We start from the raw sequence: 20,772 nt of genomic DNA, 5'->3' as shown, positions 1-20,772 counted from the left end.
GTCTTAACTCACTCCATGTACCTATTCCCCTATCACCCCTGTGCTTGCTGGCCTATATTGGCTTAATTCTCATCCTCATTTTCAAATCCCTCCATGGCCTTGTCCCCCCCTCCCTATCTCTGTAATCTCCTCCAGCCCCACAACCCTATAAAATATCTGTGCTCCTCTAATTCTGGCCTCTTGCGCATCTCCAACTTTAATTGTTGTACCACTGGTAGCCATTCCTTCAGTTGCCTCAGCCCAACCTCTGCAATACCCTTCCTACACCTCTCCACCTTGCTTTCCTCTTTTAAGACACTCCTTAAAACCTCTTTGACCAAGCTTTTGGTCATCTGACGTAACAGCTTCTTGTGTGACTGTCATATTTTCTCTTCTAATGCTGCTGTGTAGCATCTTGGGAAGTTTTATTACATTAAAGGCCTATATAAATATAAGGTGTTGTTCTGTTTGAGGGTTGCTAAAGTGAGGGTGGTGCCGCATGAGGTAATTAAGAGGACATTTACCCTCTATGACACTACACTGCACCACCAAAGGTCAGCATTGTCTTCTTTGGTCTCCTTGTCATGAGAGACAATGGGTAAGCGCCTAGAGGTGGTCAGTGGAGCAGTGCCTGGAGTGGCTATAAAGGCCAATTCTAGAGTGACAGACTCTTCCACAGGCGCTGCAGATAAAATTAGTTGTCGGGGCTGTTACACAGTTGGCTCTCTCCTTGCAATTCTGTCTTTTTTCCTGCCAACTGCCAAGTCTCTTCGACTCGCCACTCTTTAGCCCCGCCTTTATGGCTGTCCGCCAGCTCTGGCGATCACTGGCAACTGACTCCCACGACATGTGGTCAATGTCACAGGACTTGATGTTGCGTTTGCAGATGTCTTTAAAGCGGAAACATGGACGGCCAGTGGGTCTGATACCAATGACGAGCTCGTTGTACAATGCGTCCTTGGGGATCCTGCCATCTTCCATGCGGCTCACATGGCCAAGCCATCTCAAGCGCCACTGGCTCTGTAGGGTGTATATGCTGGGGATGTTAGCCACCTTGAGGACTTCTGCGTTGGAGATATGGTCCTGCCACCTGATGCCAAGGATTCTCCAGAGGCAGCGAAGATGGAATAAGTTGAGACGTCGCTCTTGGCAGACATACGTTGTCCAGGCCTCGCTGCCGTAGAGCAAGGTACTGAAGACACAGGCTTGAAACACTCGGACTTTTGTGTTCTGTATTTTGTATTATGCTGATAAGGTGATGGAACAATGATTCAGGCCCAGGTGAACACTACTATCAGCCAGATGTGACAGCTCTAAACAGCATGGTAACTGCAGGTGCCCTTGCAGCAGATAGCACAGCTTTGCACCTGCCCCTCTGCTGACTTATATCCTATGAAGAATCCAGCCCAATGAATATGGTAGATCCAACATTATGGTTAGTCAAACACTCATTGTTATTGGGGAGAGGTTGGCACAGTAGTAATGTCACAGGACTAGTTATCCAGAGGCCCAGGCTTATGGCCTAGGGACACAGGCTCAAATCCCACATCCAGTACTTGATAAGCAGCAGTTTTTTCTACAACATCCATCAGTGTCACTTATGTCCTTTATGGAAAGGAATCTGACCTAGATGTGACTCCAGACTCTTAACTGCCCTATGAAATGGCCACTCAGTTGTCAAGGGCAATTAGGGATGGGCAACAAATGCTGGCCTTGCCAGTGATGCCCACATCCCATAAAAGGATATTTTAAAAAAACTAATCGCAGAATTGTTACAGTGCAGAAGGCAGCAATACGGCCCATCGTGTCCACACCAACTCTCTGAATGTGCAATTCACCGAATGCCTTCTCCCCGCATTCCAGCGCATTCTTCCTTTTCAGATAACAGTCTAATTCCCTTTTGAATGCCTCAATTGAACCTGCCTCTGCCACACTCTCAGGCAGCGCATTCCAGATCCTACCCACTTGCTCTCTGAGAAAGTTTTTCCTCATGTCTCTTTTGCTTTTTTGCCAATCACTGTAAATTTATGTCCTCTCGTTCTCGATCCTTTCATAAGTGGGAACAGTTTCTCCCTATCTACTCTGTCTAGACCCCTCATGATTTTGAATACCGCTATCAAATCTTCTCTCAGCTTTTTCTTCTCCAATCTATCTTCAGTACTAAAGTTCCTCATTCCTGGAACCATTCTCATGAACCTTTTCTGTACTCTTTCCAATGCCTTCACATCTTTCCTAAAGTGCGGCACCCAGAACTGGCCGACCTTGTGTCTTATACAAGTTCAACATAACTTCCTTTCTTTTGTACTCTATGCCCCTATTAATAAAGCCTAGGACACTGTATGTTTTATTAACCGCTCTATCAATCTGCTCTGCCACCTTCAATGATTTATGCGCATATACCCCCAGGTCCCTCTGCTCCTGCACCCCTTTAGAGTTGTACCCTTTATATTATATTCTCTTTGTGTTCTTCCTACCAAAATGAGGCACTTCACATTTCTCTCTATTGAACATGATCTGCCACTTGTCCACCCATTTCACAAACTTGTCTATGTCCTTTTGAAGTTCTACACTATCCTCCTCACAGTTCACAACGCTTCCAAGTTTCGTATCATCTGCAAATTTTGAAATTGTCTCCTGTACAAAGTCTAGGTCATTAGTATATATCATCAGGAAGAACAAGGGTCCCAATACTGATTCCTGGGGAACTCCACTACAAAGCAGTACTCCTGACCAAAAAACATCCATTAATCACCACTCGCTGTTTCTCATCCATTAACCACTACTCTCTGTTTCCAACTAGTTAGCTATCCCAGCTTCTCTTAGGAACAGGACTCTCCATATGACTAACCGTATGCCTACATGAGAAATATTCAACTCTAACTGCAGATGTGTGGGTACAGGGAGGTAGCCACACAGCACTTCTCATCTGGCCTGTCCGATTTGGTATTCCTCAGTTGGTTGCTTTCTTCTTTTTCAAAATAGCTCAGTTAAGGATTTCCAGTGGGAAATCAATCAGTGCCAATAATGATACTACAGAGGTAGTTTAAAAAAAACAATTAGCACAAAATCACTTGAAAACCTAAGTGCTCACAGTTATGAAGTGACTGAAGAACACTTCCTTTAACATTTGTGTGATCTTTCCATGACTGTCCACATACTTATTAACTAAGTCTTGGAATTCCTTTCGAATGATTTACAAACATCTTGCACAAACATTAGGAAATGGCATGCACAATGTTCCTGCCACAAGTTGATATGAAAAAAAAGTTCCCATCTATTTGAAATGGACACTTAGCACACTGCCAATCTCTGCTCTGAAAAGTTTGCTCAATGTCTAATAAGCAAAGATGTGGCATTATGGATCCCAGCCTACTTTGAGGATTGTGAATGTCTGCCTTCTTGGAAATTCTAGGCTAATTAAACACCATGTGTTCTGATGAAGCACAGGATGGGCTTTATGAGCTGAAGTGATTTACAAGGTAACATATTTGCCAGGAAATGTGAATTAACATAGTGTAGACTATAAAAAAGCTCAAATTCAATGAGTACAGACATTTACTCATGCTTTAAAAAAAAACTACCAACCAGTGTTAATGAGACTAAATACCTTATATTATTCATAAACTGTTGCAACAGCAAAGTTAAAATAAATGTTTACACTTCACTTTTGTCCTAAAACCTTATTTTAAATATACCAGAATTTAGATTAAGCAGAAAATGGTAAACAGCAGAGATTCAGAAATACCAGCTGGTTGAACATATTAGTCTCAGTGGCCTAGAGATAGAATACCTTTCACTGCACACCAGAACATTACACCTAAAGCATTAAATTGTAACAGACACACACACACACACCACCAAGTGCAGACTAATGCAGCTCCAACAGCTCAGAGACGGGTGGGCACAGAGGCTTCAATGCCACCAATTTGGTTGGATTCCCACCAGATCAGAAACTCTAACTACCTCCGCTGTGCTTTGCATTTCAGAATTGTCTGCAAACTTCAATTCGTAGTCTTTAATTGGGCATAAGTCCAAACAAACTATATCATAGGACCGGTCATCTATTTTGTTTGCAACAATCTTAACGAAATCAAGGATGTTTATCAAGTTGGACACACCTTTTAGATCCATGCGGACTGTCACTGGAAAGATATTTCTACATAGATAAATCCTGGAACCCACTGCTCTATTATTTTATCTGATTTTGTTGCAAAAGTAATCCCTTTCTGTTAAAATTGCAATTTTTAAAGAAAGAAACAGGAAGTAAATCACTCCTTTGTGTTTCAGCTTGTGGACATAATTTGAGTGTCAGTCCTCAGGTTAATCCACAGCTGCAATAATAATGACTAAAATAACTCCGAACAAATATTTATGGAAACTAAATATAACTTTTCAGCTAGGCCAAGTCCTCTTTCTTTGTTGATTTCAATGGCAGTTCACAACTTTATAACTTATTTGCAGTGTATATGGTAAGAACAGTGAATTCAGAGGCAAGACTGCCTCATAAAACTGAATCTGGTTTTAGTCAGCAAAAATCAAATACAAGAAGCTGTTTCACCCTCCAAGAATAATTCCATAGCGTTTCCACGTGGTTAACTGTGTGTATTAACTTCAGTGTACAAATAATGCCTGGGAATGCACTACATAGGAGACAAATACAGTGTGAAACTGCATTCTCTGCCAGTCTGGACATGCAATGTTAAGAAGCAGCTGCAGCAACACTCTTGCTCCTCGCACAAGCTTGGAAATCTGACTGAAGTGCTGGCAAATCTCTGGTCTTGTCTGGTCAAATCCAAATTGTACTTTTAAACTCTCCACATATCTTATGACTGAAATGTTTTTATGACTTCTATCATCATTTTCCATAGATTGGTACAGTACTACAATTTGATATGGTTTTAAACATACATTTTCATAGAAGCATGGAAAGGGAGTCATGTTATTGTACCCATCCTGCTTCCACAAACCATGCGTCATGAATTCTACCCACATAATATAATCTTCTGATGGAAAGTTTTACATTAGGCCTCTTAGTGAGTAAGGTACAAACTTGTACAGCAGTAAATCATGTAGACCAGAAGGTTCTACGTTCAAGCTTGAGATAGATTCAACTATCTACAGTGGGAGTGTCACAAGTGGCATTAGTGCCTCTAAGGGGAAATTAGCAAACGTTTCTACTTCTGTTCCATAAGGCCTGCTAGAATGTGCACCTATGTGGATGTTTGTGGGAACAGGATTGTACTTATCTTTGATGGCCACTGTAGTTCAATAATCTGCCAAGATTTGTCTTACAAATGACGAATGGTCACTCAGCAGAAGTGGATGTTAGTTCCAGGGTGGTTAGTGTCCTAAGTGGCCATTATTCATGTGCAAAGTTGTGAGGAACTACAAAGTCGGATGGGAGGAAGATGGAGAAGACACGTGTCAGCTGTGGCTCAGTTAATAACACTCCTGCCTCAGAGACATAAGATTGTGAGTTCACATTCCACTCCAGGGATTTCAGCACAAAAATCTAGACTGATACTCCAGTATAGTACTGAGGTATTGACAGAGTATTGTCAGGGGTGCCATCTTTTGGATGAGACCTTAAACGTAGGCCCAACCATCTACAGCTGGTTCATCAATGTCCTTCCCTCCAACATAAGGTCAGAAGTGGGGATGTTCACTGATGACTGCACAGCATTTAATACCATTCACAACTATTCAGATACTGCAGCAGTCTGTGCCTGCAGACAGCAAGGCCTGGACAGTATTCAGGCTTGGGCTGATAAGTGCCAAGTGACATTCATGCCGCACAAGTGCTGGGCAATGACCATCTCCACCAAGAGGGAATCTGACCATCTCCCCTTAACATCGCTGATTTCCCCAGCATCAACCCCCGCGGTTATCATTGACCAGAAACTTAACTGGACCAGCCATATAAATACTGTGGCTGCAAGAGCAGGTCAGAGGCTGGGAATTCTGCAGTGAGTAACTCACCTCCTGACTCCCCAAAGCCTGTCCACCATCTACAAGGCACAAGTCAGGAATGTGACTGAATACTCTCCACTTGCCTGGATGGGTACAGCTCCAACAACACTCAAGAAGCTCCACATCATCCATGACAAAGCAGCCCACTTGATCAGCACCCCATTAACCACTTTAAACATTCACTCCCTCCACCACCTCTCAGTGGCAGCAGTGTGTACCATCAACAAGATGCTCTGTAGTAAGCTCGCCCAAAGCTATTTCACCAGCACCGTCCAAACCTGTGACCTCTACCGCCTCAAAGGACAAGGGCAACAGACACATGGGTAAAAACCACCTGCAAGTTCCCCTCCAAGTCACACACCATGACTTGGAACTATATCACTATTGCTGGGTCAGAATCCTGGAACTCCCTCCCTAACAGCACTGTGAGTGTACCTATATCAGATGGACTGCAGTGGTTCAAGGCGGCAGCTCATCACCACCTTCTCAAGAGTAATAAATGCTGCCCTTGCCTGCAATGCCCAAGAACAAATAAAAAGAAACAAAGCCCTGTCCAGTCTCTAAGATGAGCACAAAAGATCAGATGGCACTATTTCGAAGAAGAGCAGAAGAGTTTTCACTGGTATTCTGGCCAATATGTATCCACTCAATTAACATTACAAAAACAGATTAAATGGTCACATTGCTGTTTGTGGCAGCTTGCTGTGCACAAATTGGCTGCTATATTTTCTACATTTCAACAATGACTACACTTCAAAAGTACTCCATTAGTGTAAAGCACTTTGGGATGGCCTGAGGGGTTGTGAAAAGCGCTACAGAAATGCAAGTCATTTCTTTTTCGTACTACTCTATGCCTGAAAGAATAACTGCAGTTAATGATCAATTCAATCCATGTCTACTGGAATACCTGTAAAATTCTAATTCCTATATTCTGTACTACTTCTCTATTCCTCCTATCCTCAACAACCCCTGTTGGTTTACCATTTCACAAATTCAATACCCTGTCCTCTTATGATCTGTGGCCTCTACCTTCCATGCTACTTCGTCTGCTCTGCTCACTTCTGGCTTCCTTTTCATCCCCTCACATGCTAACACATTCCATGTTCAAGAGCCTCCTCAAAATTGCAAGAGACATGATATCCAGTTCAGATCAGAATGAGATCTTACTGGTACATCCCCGGATTATATTATCATATAATTAAATATCGGAAAGTATGAGCACACTCCAGGGCATAAAATACTTGGACTGCTTATGGGAGTGACCAGCATCACTGTACCCAAGACAATATCGAAGGTAGATCTAAAACTTATAACAAGAGGAAAATCAATAGCTGCTTCCCCAGAATTTCTCAAAATGCACTCCCTAAAAGCATCAGCTCTACAGGGGACAAGATTCCAATATACAGTATAACTATCAGAATTTGTCACAGCTGAACATAAAATACCATTCCTAAATTGTTGCAATTATCCTCACAATTTTGCAATTTCTCTGTATTCAGGACGAGGACAATTTAGACCTTGATTAAAGCTAATTGTGCATTTACATGCACAGAAAGAAAACATACAGTTTTCTTTCCTAGTTCACGCCAGTAGAAATGAAAATCAGGAGGGATGTATAACAGGCAACTGATCTGTTATTGTTCATTTTACACCAGCTTTTTTTTTTCCAAAAATACACTTTATTCAAAAAAATCTGTATAAAATACATTACAAAACAGTTTCAAGTTGACATTCTAGAAAGTGCAAAAGAAATCAGATCCCTTTTTAACATGCAATGTACATTTGCACTACACAGCAAAACCGTATTTTCTTGCATATACCCGATACTATGGAGGACCTTACACAGTGGCCTTTCCCCATTCAGCCTTTGCGGCATCTGCCCCAAGCCCGTTTTACACCATCGCCCAAAGTCAAAATTACCAACCCATTCCCCCCTTCCCCATCCTGAATGTGGCCCAGATGTTTCAACCACATTATGGACAGGTTCACTAACTTGCATGAAGAACAAGATCACAATACATAGGATGTGTGTGCTTGGGCTGAACACTGTAGGTGCCTCAGGTGCATGTTATAGCACATTGGCTTCAGGCTACAGTGCTTTATGATGTGGGGACTCAGTGCTCAATGCACATCAACATTATGGGAAGCCTTTAACGAGGTTAATACGTGAAGCCCTACCGAGAGTGCATTCCTTACCTTGAACTACTCTGTAACCATCTAAAGCGTTGCCGCTCTGTTCCCCAACTTTGCGCAATGATTTTGCAGAATAATTCATCAAAACTTTCACTGCAACAGAAGAAATCCAAATGACAGTACTTGAGATAAGCAGGTTGTTGATTAAATAATTTTGTAACACTAAGGATGACTAGCAGTCACACTTCACTGATTATAGACAACACTGCATGTTGGTGCACACCAACATTTCAATTGTTTGCTAATTTCATAATTGACTTCAAATTTTGAACTTAAAAAAAATCTCAATTCAGGGCTTACTGCCTTTTACTTAGTGCAATAGGGTATCAGCATCTATTACCGTATGGAGTTGGTGGCGAGACAGGAAATGCTGGTGTGGAAGGAACCTCTTCACTTCCAGAGGAAGAGCTTAACAATCTGCCATCCACCTCATCCTGACCAACGCTACATCCTGGTGTGTTTGCCTGCAGCAGAACAGAACAGAAAATTCCTTAGCACAAGTTGGTGTTGATCAAATTCACAGGCCAACAATTCAAATTTCTCAGCTGCATTTAAACTACCTGGTGATGAATGTGAGAACCTTCACCAGAACACTAACATTCATATTATTGACGGTACAGAATATCAGTAAACAGTACTTCTGTCAAACTGCAATATATGACCAGTGCCCTTTTGATCAAATATATTTTGTTGCTTTAATGAAAAAAAATTTACCTCTCAGCATTTTATTAAAAAGTTTATTTTGCTTTTTCTTTCTTCCTCGCTGAGAAATGATCCACAAATCTAGGACATTGTTTAAGTAGCCATTCTTCACATGTTGCCCTTGCCAGTGTTGCCAGGCTATTTTATCACAGGTGGTTAACAAGGCTGAGCCGAATTCTGTCCTCACCTGATGTTTACACAGGCACACTTCCAGAAGATGTTACTGGATAGCGATCGGGAGCATGAACACTGGCTAATTTTCTCCAGTCTAATTTGCAAGTGCCAAGCACAAATCCAATACCCTTGCTGTGACACTGGTTGAGGTCAGTTAATTCAGTACTGAGCAGGGATCAGACCTGGAGTTTCCAGCTCAGTATGGCAGTTACTGGATAAAATTCCCTCTTCAATTTCAATTGTAAAAATGCTTTTTATTAATTGTGCACACTTGATTATCTTTAGTCCCATGAAAATACGAGATGAGGAAGAGTGAGGGATAATGTACTTTTATTCTCTCCAAATTTGTCCCTTAAAACACATCTCCCAAGACAATCATGCGAACTTTCCTTGAACTGGTAACAAGTGTTGCCTTTGTCAGAGGATGGCACATGTGATTGTCCTGCCTGGGTCATATGCATAACTGAAACTTGCACCTATAAATCAGGGAGACAAGTAGCCAAAAGGCCCAGAGACCTACCGGAGTGGAGGGGGATCTCAAATCTGTTCTAATTAGGGATCTTAATCCTTGATCAGTCTGTTGGATCCCCACAGATTCTCCAGCCTGCAAGAGTCCTGGCACAAATTTGTGCCCGATGTCTTCAAACACTTCTCTACCAACATGGGAGTGGGGAGATTGGAAGGGTCATGGGTGTCCACTTGTGGGCAATCAGAGAGGGGGGGGGGGGGGCAAAACAGGTAAAGGCACTTACCTCCTGGATACAGCAGTCTTTACATCCCTTTAGCTGACGGGTTTCCCAGCAGGACAGGGTTAAATTTAAAACAGTGGTTAATTTTGAGGCACGTAGACTCATAATATTAAAATGACCAATCCGCCTCCCGCAAGTGGGTTGGTTGACTGTGCATCCCAACCCCGCACTCCACCCACCCCCGCCGTTCCTCCTCCATTAAATCCAGTGTGCGGGTTGGAGGCAGGTTTCAGATTTTTGTTTTACATGTCACCTGACCCAAACCCACCCATTTTTGGGGTTAAAAATCCTGCCCCATTGAGTCAGTAGGTTAGAAATTCCTCCTCAAACCCAATTATGCTGCCATTGCCTTTTATGCTAATAAAAAAATTTGATAGCAATTTTTGTTGCTACCAACTTCAAAGAACCACTCTAAACCTTTGCTTTAAAAGAATCATAACATTCCTTCTGTTAATTTGAGCTTTGTTTATATTGAACAGGACTCATGCTAGTGGACAGTTCTGAACTGGTCTCATGTAGCCAGTTGCAACCTGGAAACAAATTTGCCAGATTCCATTAGGCCCAACAGATAGTCTTAGCAAATCCCAGTGGGTTCACCTTCAGGTTTCAGTTAGGTGCATAAGCCCAATGCGCCAGGAACCAGTGCCACCGTTAATATCTATTAAAACTACTTTTAAATTGTACTAAGTGAACACCAAATATTAGCCATCCTATCAGAGGCAAGAGGGAAAAATATAGATAAGACAGTGAAATATCTATGAGTGCTTTTTTGGGTGAACTCATGGAAGCTCTGCAAAGTCACAAGTGGGAGGGACTGATTAGTTGTTTATATATATTTTGGGTGACTTACTGGGTCCTCAGAACTTTCATGAGAAACAGGAATCCTGCAGAAAATGCAATATGTGAAAAGCCTAATCCTAGGTGAGTCAACTTGAGCCAATGAGGTGAACCTTAGGAGCCTGACAGACAATGGCATCATTGGCAATATGGGAACAGGTTACCTGCTTACTCTCAGAATCAACTGAGACTGCACAGTGCGGGGAAGACAAAAATATTCACCAGTGAAACACAGACCTCTTTTGATGCAAAACCACTTTAATGATACATTCTGAAGAACTGACTATTGAGATGTAGCCTCCCTAGCAGCTGAAAACAAGTAGCTGTGGTTCTTCAAAGAGCATTAACAATACAACCTTATTTTCAGGCTGAATTAATAATGGGGGATAAAAGGCACAACTGTTCATTTTGGTTTGGGGAGGAGATGGATCCAAGGGAGGTCTTCATATGTAATGCATTTCATTTCTATTATTTTCAACCTACCTCCCCTGACTGGCTAGATGTGATGAATGTTCCAGTGGAGACGGAGTGGCAAGGGCCAGAGGATTTCATCCATCCACTCTGATCATACAACAGGTGAGCATCACCTCGTTCATATTGTCCAATACTCCGTTGCCTTGTCCTTCCTAATGTTGTGAGACCTGCATCCGCCTGTACACCTGTGCATAAAGATATTAACTGTTGGAAAGATTCCCTCAAAAATATTGAACTGGTAGAAAAACCTAACTATTACACCTATAACTTCTGATCCATCTACATAATTAGTTTTAATGTTACATTAAAGGCTTAGAAAACCTGAATTTTTGCTTAAAATATTTGCTTCATTTCAAAACAGCTCTCTGTTAGCTAATTGTTCTCAAATTAAGTCCACTGCTGTGTTTATAGTAAGAAGGAATTTACAAACAGTAAATCAGTTCCAGTAGTTGTTGTTCTAGCCATAGTCCTGAAGGACCATAGGCATCTTTCCCCATGAGAGAGTGAGAGTTGGTGATGTATAACTTGAGGGTCACTACTCCTCAAGCATGGGGCAAAGTGAAGAGGCAGGCCTCCATGAACTACCACAGCTGGTATGGGAATTGAACCCACACTGTTGGCATCTGTTCTACAGCACACTCTGTCTGTCTAGACAACTGAGCTAACTGACCCTCCCCAGTAGTAATAGTGAATATATTTGCCTGGGAACACAGATATTCACAGCATTCCATCGTCATTATTTGAAGCAATTAAATGAAAAACAGCATTCGTGTTCATCAAAATGGCAATTATCAGTGCTGCAAAATAAAACAACCTTTGCACCCACTGTCTAGAGGAAGCAATACTATTATAGAATAATGGAATAGTTATAGCACAAAAAGAGGCCATTTGGCCCGTCAAGTCTGTGCCAGCTCTCTACAAAAGCAATTTAACTAGTCCCACTCCTACATTTTTTTTCCCCATAATCCTGCAATGTTTTTCCCTTCAGGTGCTGATTCAATTTCCCTTTGAAAGCCACAATTAAATCTGTCTCCACCAACCTTTCAGGTAGTGCATTCCAGATCCTAACCACTTGTTGCGTAAAAAAGCTTTCATGTCACCCCAATGTCAACTGTGGGTAAGCAGCAGTTCCAAGTTATAAACTTACTTACTTCGCCAAAACTGATGCACAGGGTATTTTAAATCCTTACCTTCTTTGGGCTTTCTCTGGACTTGATCCACTTTCTTGCAAGGTTGCCGTGGCGGGAAATTTAGTGCTACTTCCCAGACAAGGCACCTATTAAAATTTGCAGTGGGCTCTAAATGACAACATCGAACCTGACAGGTAGGTCGGTATATGTTAAGAAGAATCCTGGCAGCTTTGGTTGGGTGTACTCATCAGCTGCTTGAGTTGAACAAGTTAAAATCACAGAAGGTCAGCTCTCAGCAGCTCCAGGGTGGGTAAATGACCCTAGTGATTTTAACTGCTCACGCACTTGTTTTCCCTCAGGCAAGCAGTGTTAAAATGGCCTCTAAATCATGTACAGAATGGGCCAAATGCAGGGAAATATCCTTTTATTCCATTTCACTATGTTGTTTTGTTGCAATATCCAGAACAGCAACACAACCACTTAAGAGGTTGTATTTCCCCATAGTACTTACCGTTACAGCCTCTCAAAAGACCTGTTCAATAATAGGCATTTTTCCTGTGCATGCACATCTACTTGAATCTAGGCCTGGACTGCCCAAACTCATTTTATATAGGATCATTACAATTCTCAAACTGAGACCTTCATCCTGCTTTTCTCACTTAGCTTCAAATTCAGATCTTGGAGCCAATCAAAGGTGTCAGCCCTGAGCGCAAGAGAACCCGTCACAGGAGTGAGGACATGCACCATTCTATCTACTTTACTAATTGCTGCTCCACAATGACTGAATATGTTAAGTACCAAGTCTATTGACAGCCTTAGTCTCTGCCCAACTACAATTGTGGTAATTTCAAACAGAGTGTCTCCTGACAACGCAGAGCATGCACAAAGTGATCGCCGATGCCATCAATGAGTTCGAGCAGTTGCCAGTCTGCCAGTATGGGTCTGCACATGTGCACATCAACATCACCAAGTAATGATGTCAGACATAATGACGCCCAGGCGTTGCTTCACCCCTCAGTGGATGAGACTGCTGCATCCATTCCCTCCAACAGTACCCTGCTCCATCCCACAATCGGCGCCTCAATCAATTTCAAAACTATTCACGTGGTTTTGCCACCCACTTTTATTCTTCCAATGTACAATGCAAGTTCAAGTTAAAATATATTTTCCAGTTACATGGTGATTTTTTGGTGAAAGTGGTTTTTAAGTGCTTTCTGGGAACAACTTGCTCCAAAATTCTCAGAGCCAACAGCTAAGATCATAAGAAATAGGAGGAATAGGCCATTCTGCCCCTTAAGCCTGTTCCGCCATTCAATATCACAGCTGATCTGACTGTGGTCTTAACTCCACTTTCCTGCCTGCCTACCCCCTATAACCTTTCCTCCCTTGTAGATCAAAAATCTATCTCGCTCAACCTTGAATATATTCAATGACCCAGCCTCCATTGCTCACTGTGGAAAAAGAATTGCAAAGATTAATGACCATTTGAGAGAAGAAATTCCTCATCTCCATTTTAAAAGAGAGACCCCTATTGTGAAACTGTGCCTCCGAGTTCCAGCTTCCCCCAGGAGGGGAAACATCTTCTCAGCGTCTATCCTGTGAAGCTTCCTCAGAATCTTATGTTTCCATAAGATTACCTCTCATTCTTCTAAAGTCCAAGGAGTGTAGGCCCAATCTACTCAGTCTTTCCTCATAAGACAACCCCTTCATCCCAGGAATCAGCCTAGTAAATCTTCTCTGAACTGCTTCCAATGCAAGTATATACCTCCTAAGACTTCCCTACTTTTACACTCCAACTCCCTTGCAATAAATGACAACATTCCATTTGCCTTCCTAATTACTTGCTGTACCTGCATGCGAACTTTTTGCGATTCTTGTGCCAGGACATCCAAATCCCTCTGTACTGCAGCATTCTACAGTCTCTCTCCATTTAAATAATATTCTGCTTTTCTATTCTTCCTGCTAAAGTGGACAACCTCATATTTTCCTACATTATACTCCATCTACCAAATATTTGCCTACTCACTTAACCCAAGTATCTCTTTGTAGACACTTTGTGTCTCCTCTCTAATTGCTTTTCTATCTATTTTTATCTACAGCTGATACCAACATATAAGTTTACAAAAATATGGTTACCCTATCAGTAGTTAAAACAGTCAATTAACAACTTGCAGCCATTTCAAAAATCCAGCTGCAAACCCCATACAGTTAAATTACGTTGACCCACTGACTGCACAAGGTACCAAGAAGTCAATTAACTACAGTAGATATTAATAAGGGAAACTGAGAAAACCAAATCAGTAAAGCTTATTAATATGACTGTAGCCCTTTATCCTAGTTACCGCATTACATACATGTTAGTAGCTGTTTCTATTGCACCACTGACTAAATCAGCCTTTCAACCAATTGTACAGGTACATTATGAGCTGGATTTTATGTGCCCACTGCTGATTTTGGTGGTGGGAAAAACAAATTGGCCGTCTGCATATCGTGGAGTTACCGCGATTCTAAGTGCGGCAGTCCATTTAAACAGCCAAGGTGGGCTGTCTGTACCCGGCAATGGCGTCAGCTGCCTGTGCGCAGGCGCTGATGCCATTTTTAAAGGGCTGTTAACACTACCCGCTAATTTAAATATTTAAAGGGAGAGTGAATTAAAATAAATACATTTATTTTGCCCCTCTCCCACCCCCCATAACAATTAAATTAATTTGCCCTTCCCCCGCAAAACACTTACCTTTACCATCTCACCTTCCCTTCTCCCTCCCCCAAACTGCACAAACATTCAACTACAACCTTTCCCACCATCTCCTGCACCGCTGACGTTAATTTGACCCCGTCCCCTCCCCCCGCCGCACTGATAAACTTATCTCTCCCCTCCCCCACGGTGTGACACCTCATTTCCCCTGACAGGGATCCGAAGGCGCAGGGGCGCCAGCCACTGGGCTGAAGATCGCAGCGGGACATCAGGCGGCGACATGAGCTTCATTAATTCATTCTTTTTAATTATTTAAATATTCAAATTGGAGTCCTGTCACCGAGCGGCGGGGGGCCGCCACGAGGCCTCGCTGCCGCCAGTAATATCGGGCCAGGCCCTCCTGGAGTTGGGGTGCATGGTGGCCCTCTCCTGGAGGCATCTTCAGGCCAACCCCACACCCCTGCCACAGAACCCAAGGCCTGGGGGAGAACAAAATCCAACCCCATATGTGTAGAAGGCATGGAAAATTATTTTTGCAACTGTAGACTATTCTTGATAAATGTAACAGTATAGTCTTCCAGTAAAGTTGCTTTCATTCAAAAAGATCCCCAGCGGCACAGTGGTTAGCACCGCAGCCTCACAGCTCCAGCGACCCGGGTTCAATCCTTGGTACTGCCTGTGTGGAGTTTGCAAGTTCTCCCTGTGTCTGCGTGGGTATTCCGGTTTCCTCCCACATGCCAAAGACTTGCAGGTTGATAGGTAAATTGGCCATTATAAATTGCCCCTAGTATAGGTAGGTGGTAGGGGAATATAGGGACAGGTGAGGATGTGGTAGGAATATGGGATTAGTGTAGGATTAGTATAAATGGGTGGTTGATGGTCGGCACAGGCCCGGTGGGCCGAAGGGCCTGTTTCAGTGCTGTATCTTTAATCTAATCTAAAAATTCCACTAATTTTGACAAACACAATCTCTAGAAAGCAGCAGGATTCTCATTCGCATGAGAAATCATTTCTGCAGCCACACACTAATTATAAAAAGGACCCGAAAGCTTCATTAGCATCCCCTTTCAAAGATACAAGTGCCTCCTCTCTTTTCTAATCTTCCTAAATTTGGACAGTAGTTAAAGATCAGATATTCCATGGAGTAAAAAGGAACAGTGATGCTGTAACTGATTTAAAAGGAGGCAGAGATCACTACTGTTTTGGGATGGGGAAGTGTGGAAGAGCCACACACTACAATGTCATATCCAAGTGATACTGATGCCAATGTGTGTCAATATACAGAAAAGGCTTTCCTCACAGTCAACATGCTTATTGTGTCACAAGGAACAGAAGTGCATGGGTAACCACCTGGTTATTTTTTTAACCTGGCACAGCAGGGATCTGGTTATAGTGAGCATAAATTGGACAATTTTAACTGCCAAATCAATGGATATTTTGTTCCTCAATATTGTGTGTTGGAATTTGCTGCAGAACAAACTCACTTGTTGGTTCTATCAATTTCTGGAGCAAACTGTTCTTGGAAACTATATTTAGAAACAAGAAACAAATAATTGGATATAGTTTTATGGTCAGGTATTAGTGCAAGATCATTGTAAAGACATTGTACAGAAAAGTCAGAGAACTCATCAAAAGTTCTGACCTTCACGAACTATATGCGCAAAACAAAATATTTTATAGGGCAGTTATACAGCTCAATCTGCATCATGGCAAAACAGGTTCTGCGGGGGAAAAAAGCTTCTGATGCACGAACAGCAATAAAAATTCTAGTGAGGCATAAAACAAACCAGAAACAGATGGTATTGGAATTTAAATGTAAAGCAGGTACAAACAGTGAACTGCATTAGAAAATAAAAAAAATATCCGGCATGTTTTAAAAATTGAAAATTCCCTCAATGACTTATAGAATAAAGGCAATAGGTCTGAAAGGGGACGTCATTCCCGAAGTACAACGAAGATTATGTCAATTGGTAACTTCAGGCTCTGAAGATTGTGGGATGAATGGGAGATCACCCTATTTGCATGGGGCTTTTAGGCACCCATATCATTAGGTGTGCAACCTGGGCACCTGCCTGCTTTGGGATCCACAAACTGCTACGGGGAGGGACTGGGAGAAGAGGGGAGAGATGGGGCTGATGGGCGTGTGGAGAAACGTGGTCCCCTCCTGCCGCACAGTCACGCCCAGCATGTGCCCTTGAGTGGCCACCATACCAAGGAGACCACTCTGACATCCTCACTCTCATCAGTAGACCAACCCACAATCCCATTCATGACCCCTTCTTCTCCCTGTTGGGCCCACTTCTGCACACCAGGATGATGGTACGTCTTCTTAGTATGCCAGGCACAAAACTGACACCAAGACACTCTGGATTGAAGATGTGGGGTTTTCCAACACAGGGAACACCTGCCTTGAGCCCACCTCACTGTGCCACCAGCCTTGACTGGAGTGAGTAGAGATTCTGCCTCCAAACAAGGCCACAGGAAACAATTGCATCAGCCCAGGACTCAGCATTTCCAAAGCACATGGGGCCATTCTACTAGACCCCACTGAATTTGCACTAGGTGGTTGCTGGAATGGCTGAATAACTTTGACCCTATTGTTTGGTATAGTACTTTGGAGAAAATCACAAGTTTGAAGCCTAATCTATGCTGAGTTAGCAAATCTCAAAGGGTAATAGACTTGGGAAGCTACAAGTGATTGAGGTGAAATGAATTTTTGCCTAGGTTCAACTTTTAACTTATTCTTTATTTCTAGAAACAGGATCACATTAGGTATTTCTCAAAGGAAAACACATTACAGAACTAAACAAGCAACCGGTATTAATGTAATGCCTTTCAACATCATCAGGATGGCACAAAGTACTTTACTGCCAACTGTGTACTTTGAAATCCAGTCGCTGTTGTTGCCAAATGCTGCAGCCAATTTGCACACAGCAAGGCCCCACTAACTGCAATGATAATTAAAAGCAAAATACTGCGGATGCTGGAAATCTGAAATAAAAACAAGAAATGCTGGAACCACTCAGCAGGTCTGACAGCATCTGTGGAAATAGAAGCAGAGTTAATGTTTCGGGTCAGTTCCGAAGAAGGGTCACTGACCTGAAACGTTAACTCTGCTTCTCTTTCCACATTATGCAATGATAATTAGTTCAGTTCTAGATGAGCTAATTTCCATAAGTTGCAAGACTCTTAAGGCCCACACAATGGTTGTCTAATGTGATAATTGTTTAATTAAGCCAGGGCCATTATACTGAATCAGAAGCATCTCCGCCTTTGTCAAAGATTGCCTATGTTTAAAATTGATCTCGTGCAATTACCATAGATGCAGCCGCCCATTGTTTTTGTTTCAGGCTATTTAATGAAATGGGGTCAAGAGTCAGAAAACTGCGAGAGACAGATCAGGTCGATCTCAGCCTAAGCCAGTGGTTTTGATTGAGAGTTATGCGTAAGAAATTTGAGAATGGGACAAGGTCACTGATTTGCTGTCGTCCTCTTTGATGGACAGTTCTCCTATTACAGCTGATATTGGGTCATATGATTCAACTGACCGTCTACAGTTGTGTTTGGACAGAGAGCTATTTGTTCTTTCATTGCTGATGAGAGCTAACATTGAAGATATATTTCAAATGTTAGCCTATTCTGCAGGGTAAGGAGAACCTGTATTTTAAAGTATATGCTTAGACAGAAACTTTGTCTCACTTTTATTATTTTAGGTATTAAGAATATAATGTATGATTCACCATTATACATTTTGCTCTTCATCCATATATTTCATGCAAATAAACCATTTTTGTTCATAGCCTGAATTCTGATCCATAAGAGAGCACATCCAGTCTGCCATTTAGAGAAAAAATACCATGGAGTGGTACATGATATATTCCAGTACCTGATGTACATTACAATCCTTGAGTCTTGCTAATGTGTAACTGGGTATTTGGAATAAAGGAGTGGCACTCAGTATTGTAAGGGATGCAGTGTTTGCTGACGGAAGCGGCTAGTGGTGTTGATCCGAAGAAGCATTTAGTGCAAAAATGAGTTATGGCAGGAAAAAATCAGTTAGGATTCTCACTACTAATTGCTATCCAGTGGCTCCTGCTGGAAAGTATATCTATGGACATTGAACTAAAATAGAATTATGCTCAAATTTAATGCCTCCCATTGTCAAAAAGCCAAATGTCTAGGATCACACTTTAAAAATAGGTTTCTTGTAAAGGACAACTGGAACACATACAACGATACGCTCACAGAAAAGGAGGGGAGATAATGGTGAAAAATGTAGCCTATGCAAGCAGGCTTTGCGATGTAAATAGAAACACAAACAATCATGCCTGGCAAGTTTCTGAAGTCCGTAGTTAAAATAATGTAAAACTACAGGGCCCAAGATACAAATAAAATTGAATAATAGATTGTTTTTGCCAGTGAATGGTTGACATTTCCATAAAATAAACAATGTGGTTTCAAAGACATTGTGGCATGTCTAAGATTCCTGACCCATAACATGCAAACGTCTGGAGAAGGTGTATAACAGATCTTGTGAAAGATTAAATTCTACTCCATGTGCACAATGCTAAAAAGAAAGCCTCGAGATACCAGTTGAAAAAAAAACAGCCCACTTTCAAAGGTGGCAAACTTGTTACAGGGGAAAAAATAGTTCTTATTTGTGCCAACAGGCCATATATACGTTATAGGTGACAATCCTACCATTATATTGACTTTGATTCTGTTCTTTGGCAACTGGCATACAATCAAAAATCCATGAAAAAGAGCTAGAACCTATCAGGCATTTAAGAATTTATGTACTGTAATAGGTTTGCTAGTTATTCAAGACAATACAATGGATCCTACTGAATCCTCTGTTCATTCCTATAATGGAAAGAATTGGGCATTGTATAGACCATGGGCCAAGTCTTGCCTGGCTTATAAGATCAACAGTCATTTCGTTGCCCAGTTAAATGTTTCCACACTTGTTTTTGCTGGTTGAGTGCAAGTCAGCAGCATCAAGTTCCAGTGGTGGCGCCTCACTGCTCACTATCAGTAAAATTTATGTTATCAATCTTTAATCAGTTGGCCTTGTGAAATAAAATTTGATTTCAAAGGAAATTATACTAATGACAATGGTATCAGCAAGAAGTGGTAATGCACTGCAGACATCACTCTGCCCCCACTGCCACTCCCCACTGCAAACACCAACCCTCTACAGGGAACCTGTGGTGCGCGCGAGCAGGACAAGCAGCAGTGTGGCTCTTAAAGCAGTTTGAAGAATCCTCACTGAGACATGCAGAGTCTAAAACAGGGAGTATAAAATAGATTTAAATCATGTAGAAAGCAGAAAAAAAACAGAAAGAAAGAAAGATGGAATTGAGAAAGAGAGAATAGAGACAGACAGAAAAATTAAGAAGCATTCCTTTTTTGAAAAATCTCCAACATTAATTAAATTCTGAAGGAATGAGACTCCACACTTCCAAAATTAAATTTTCAGTGAGAGAGGGGTTGTTTGGCAGTAATTATGACTTATCACACTGTTAAAAACTCACTTACACCTGAATGCCCTAACTTTTTCTGCCATGTTCAGCCTGTAACAAATGGGTAACTACTGTATTGATTTAAATGCCGAGCCTATTGGCCAGATACTTTTATCGTGCAGCAGTGGAGGAGCAGGTAACTCAGATCACAACTTGCGAATTTCCATATTTAACTAGGCATGCGTATACTCCAGAAGTTGCTGTCCAATTTATCCTTTAATTATCTTGAGCGCTGTAAACTTCAAACCAAAATTGGGACTATAGTGTTTTCATTTATTTCAAACTAAGTTCATAAGTAGTAACAAATGTAGCTGTCTGACAAGACAGCATTCCCTCAGCCTAAATTG

General features: G+C 41.9%; 1 protein-coding gene across 7 annotated transcripts in view; it reads right to left on the bottom strand.

The window, feature by feature from the left end:
* LOC137347116 (tensin-3-like) overlaps window positions 1-20,772 on the bottom strand; it is a 547,175-nt gene that overhangs the window by 66,837 nt on the left and 459,566 nt on the right. For all 7 annotated transcript variants that reach the window (XM_068011228.1, XM_068011236.1, XM_068011247.1 and 4 more), the window contains 3 exons: window positions 11,088-11,263; window positions 8,483-8,606; window positions 8,146-8,235 (listed from right to left, as the gene is read on the bottom strand). In XM_068011228.1, coding sequence (XP_067867329.1) covers window positions 8,146-8,235; window positions 8,483-8,606; window positions 11,088-11,263 — 390 coding nt within the window. The remainder of the gene's footprint in view (window positions 1-8,145; window positions 8,236-8,482; window positions 8,607-11,087; window positions 11,264-20,772) is intronic.

The sequence above is a fragment of the Heterodontus francisci genome, chromosome 2, assembly GCF_036365525.1.
Source record: "Heterodontus francisci isolate sHetFra1 chromosome 2, sHetFra1.hap1, whole genome shotgun sequence".
Taxonomy (NCBI): Eukaryota; Metazoa; Chordata; class Chondrichthyes; order Heterodontiformes; family Heterodontidae; genus Heterodontus; species Heterodontus francisci.
The sequence above is the reverse complement of the archived record's forward strand: the minus strand, read 5'-3'. Positions and strand labels throughout refer to the sequence as shown.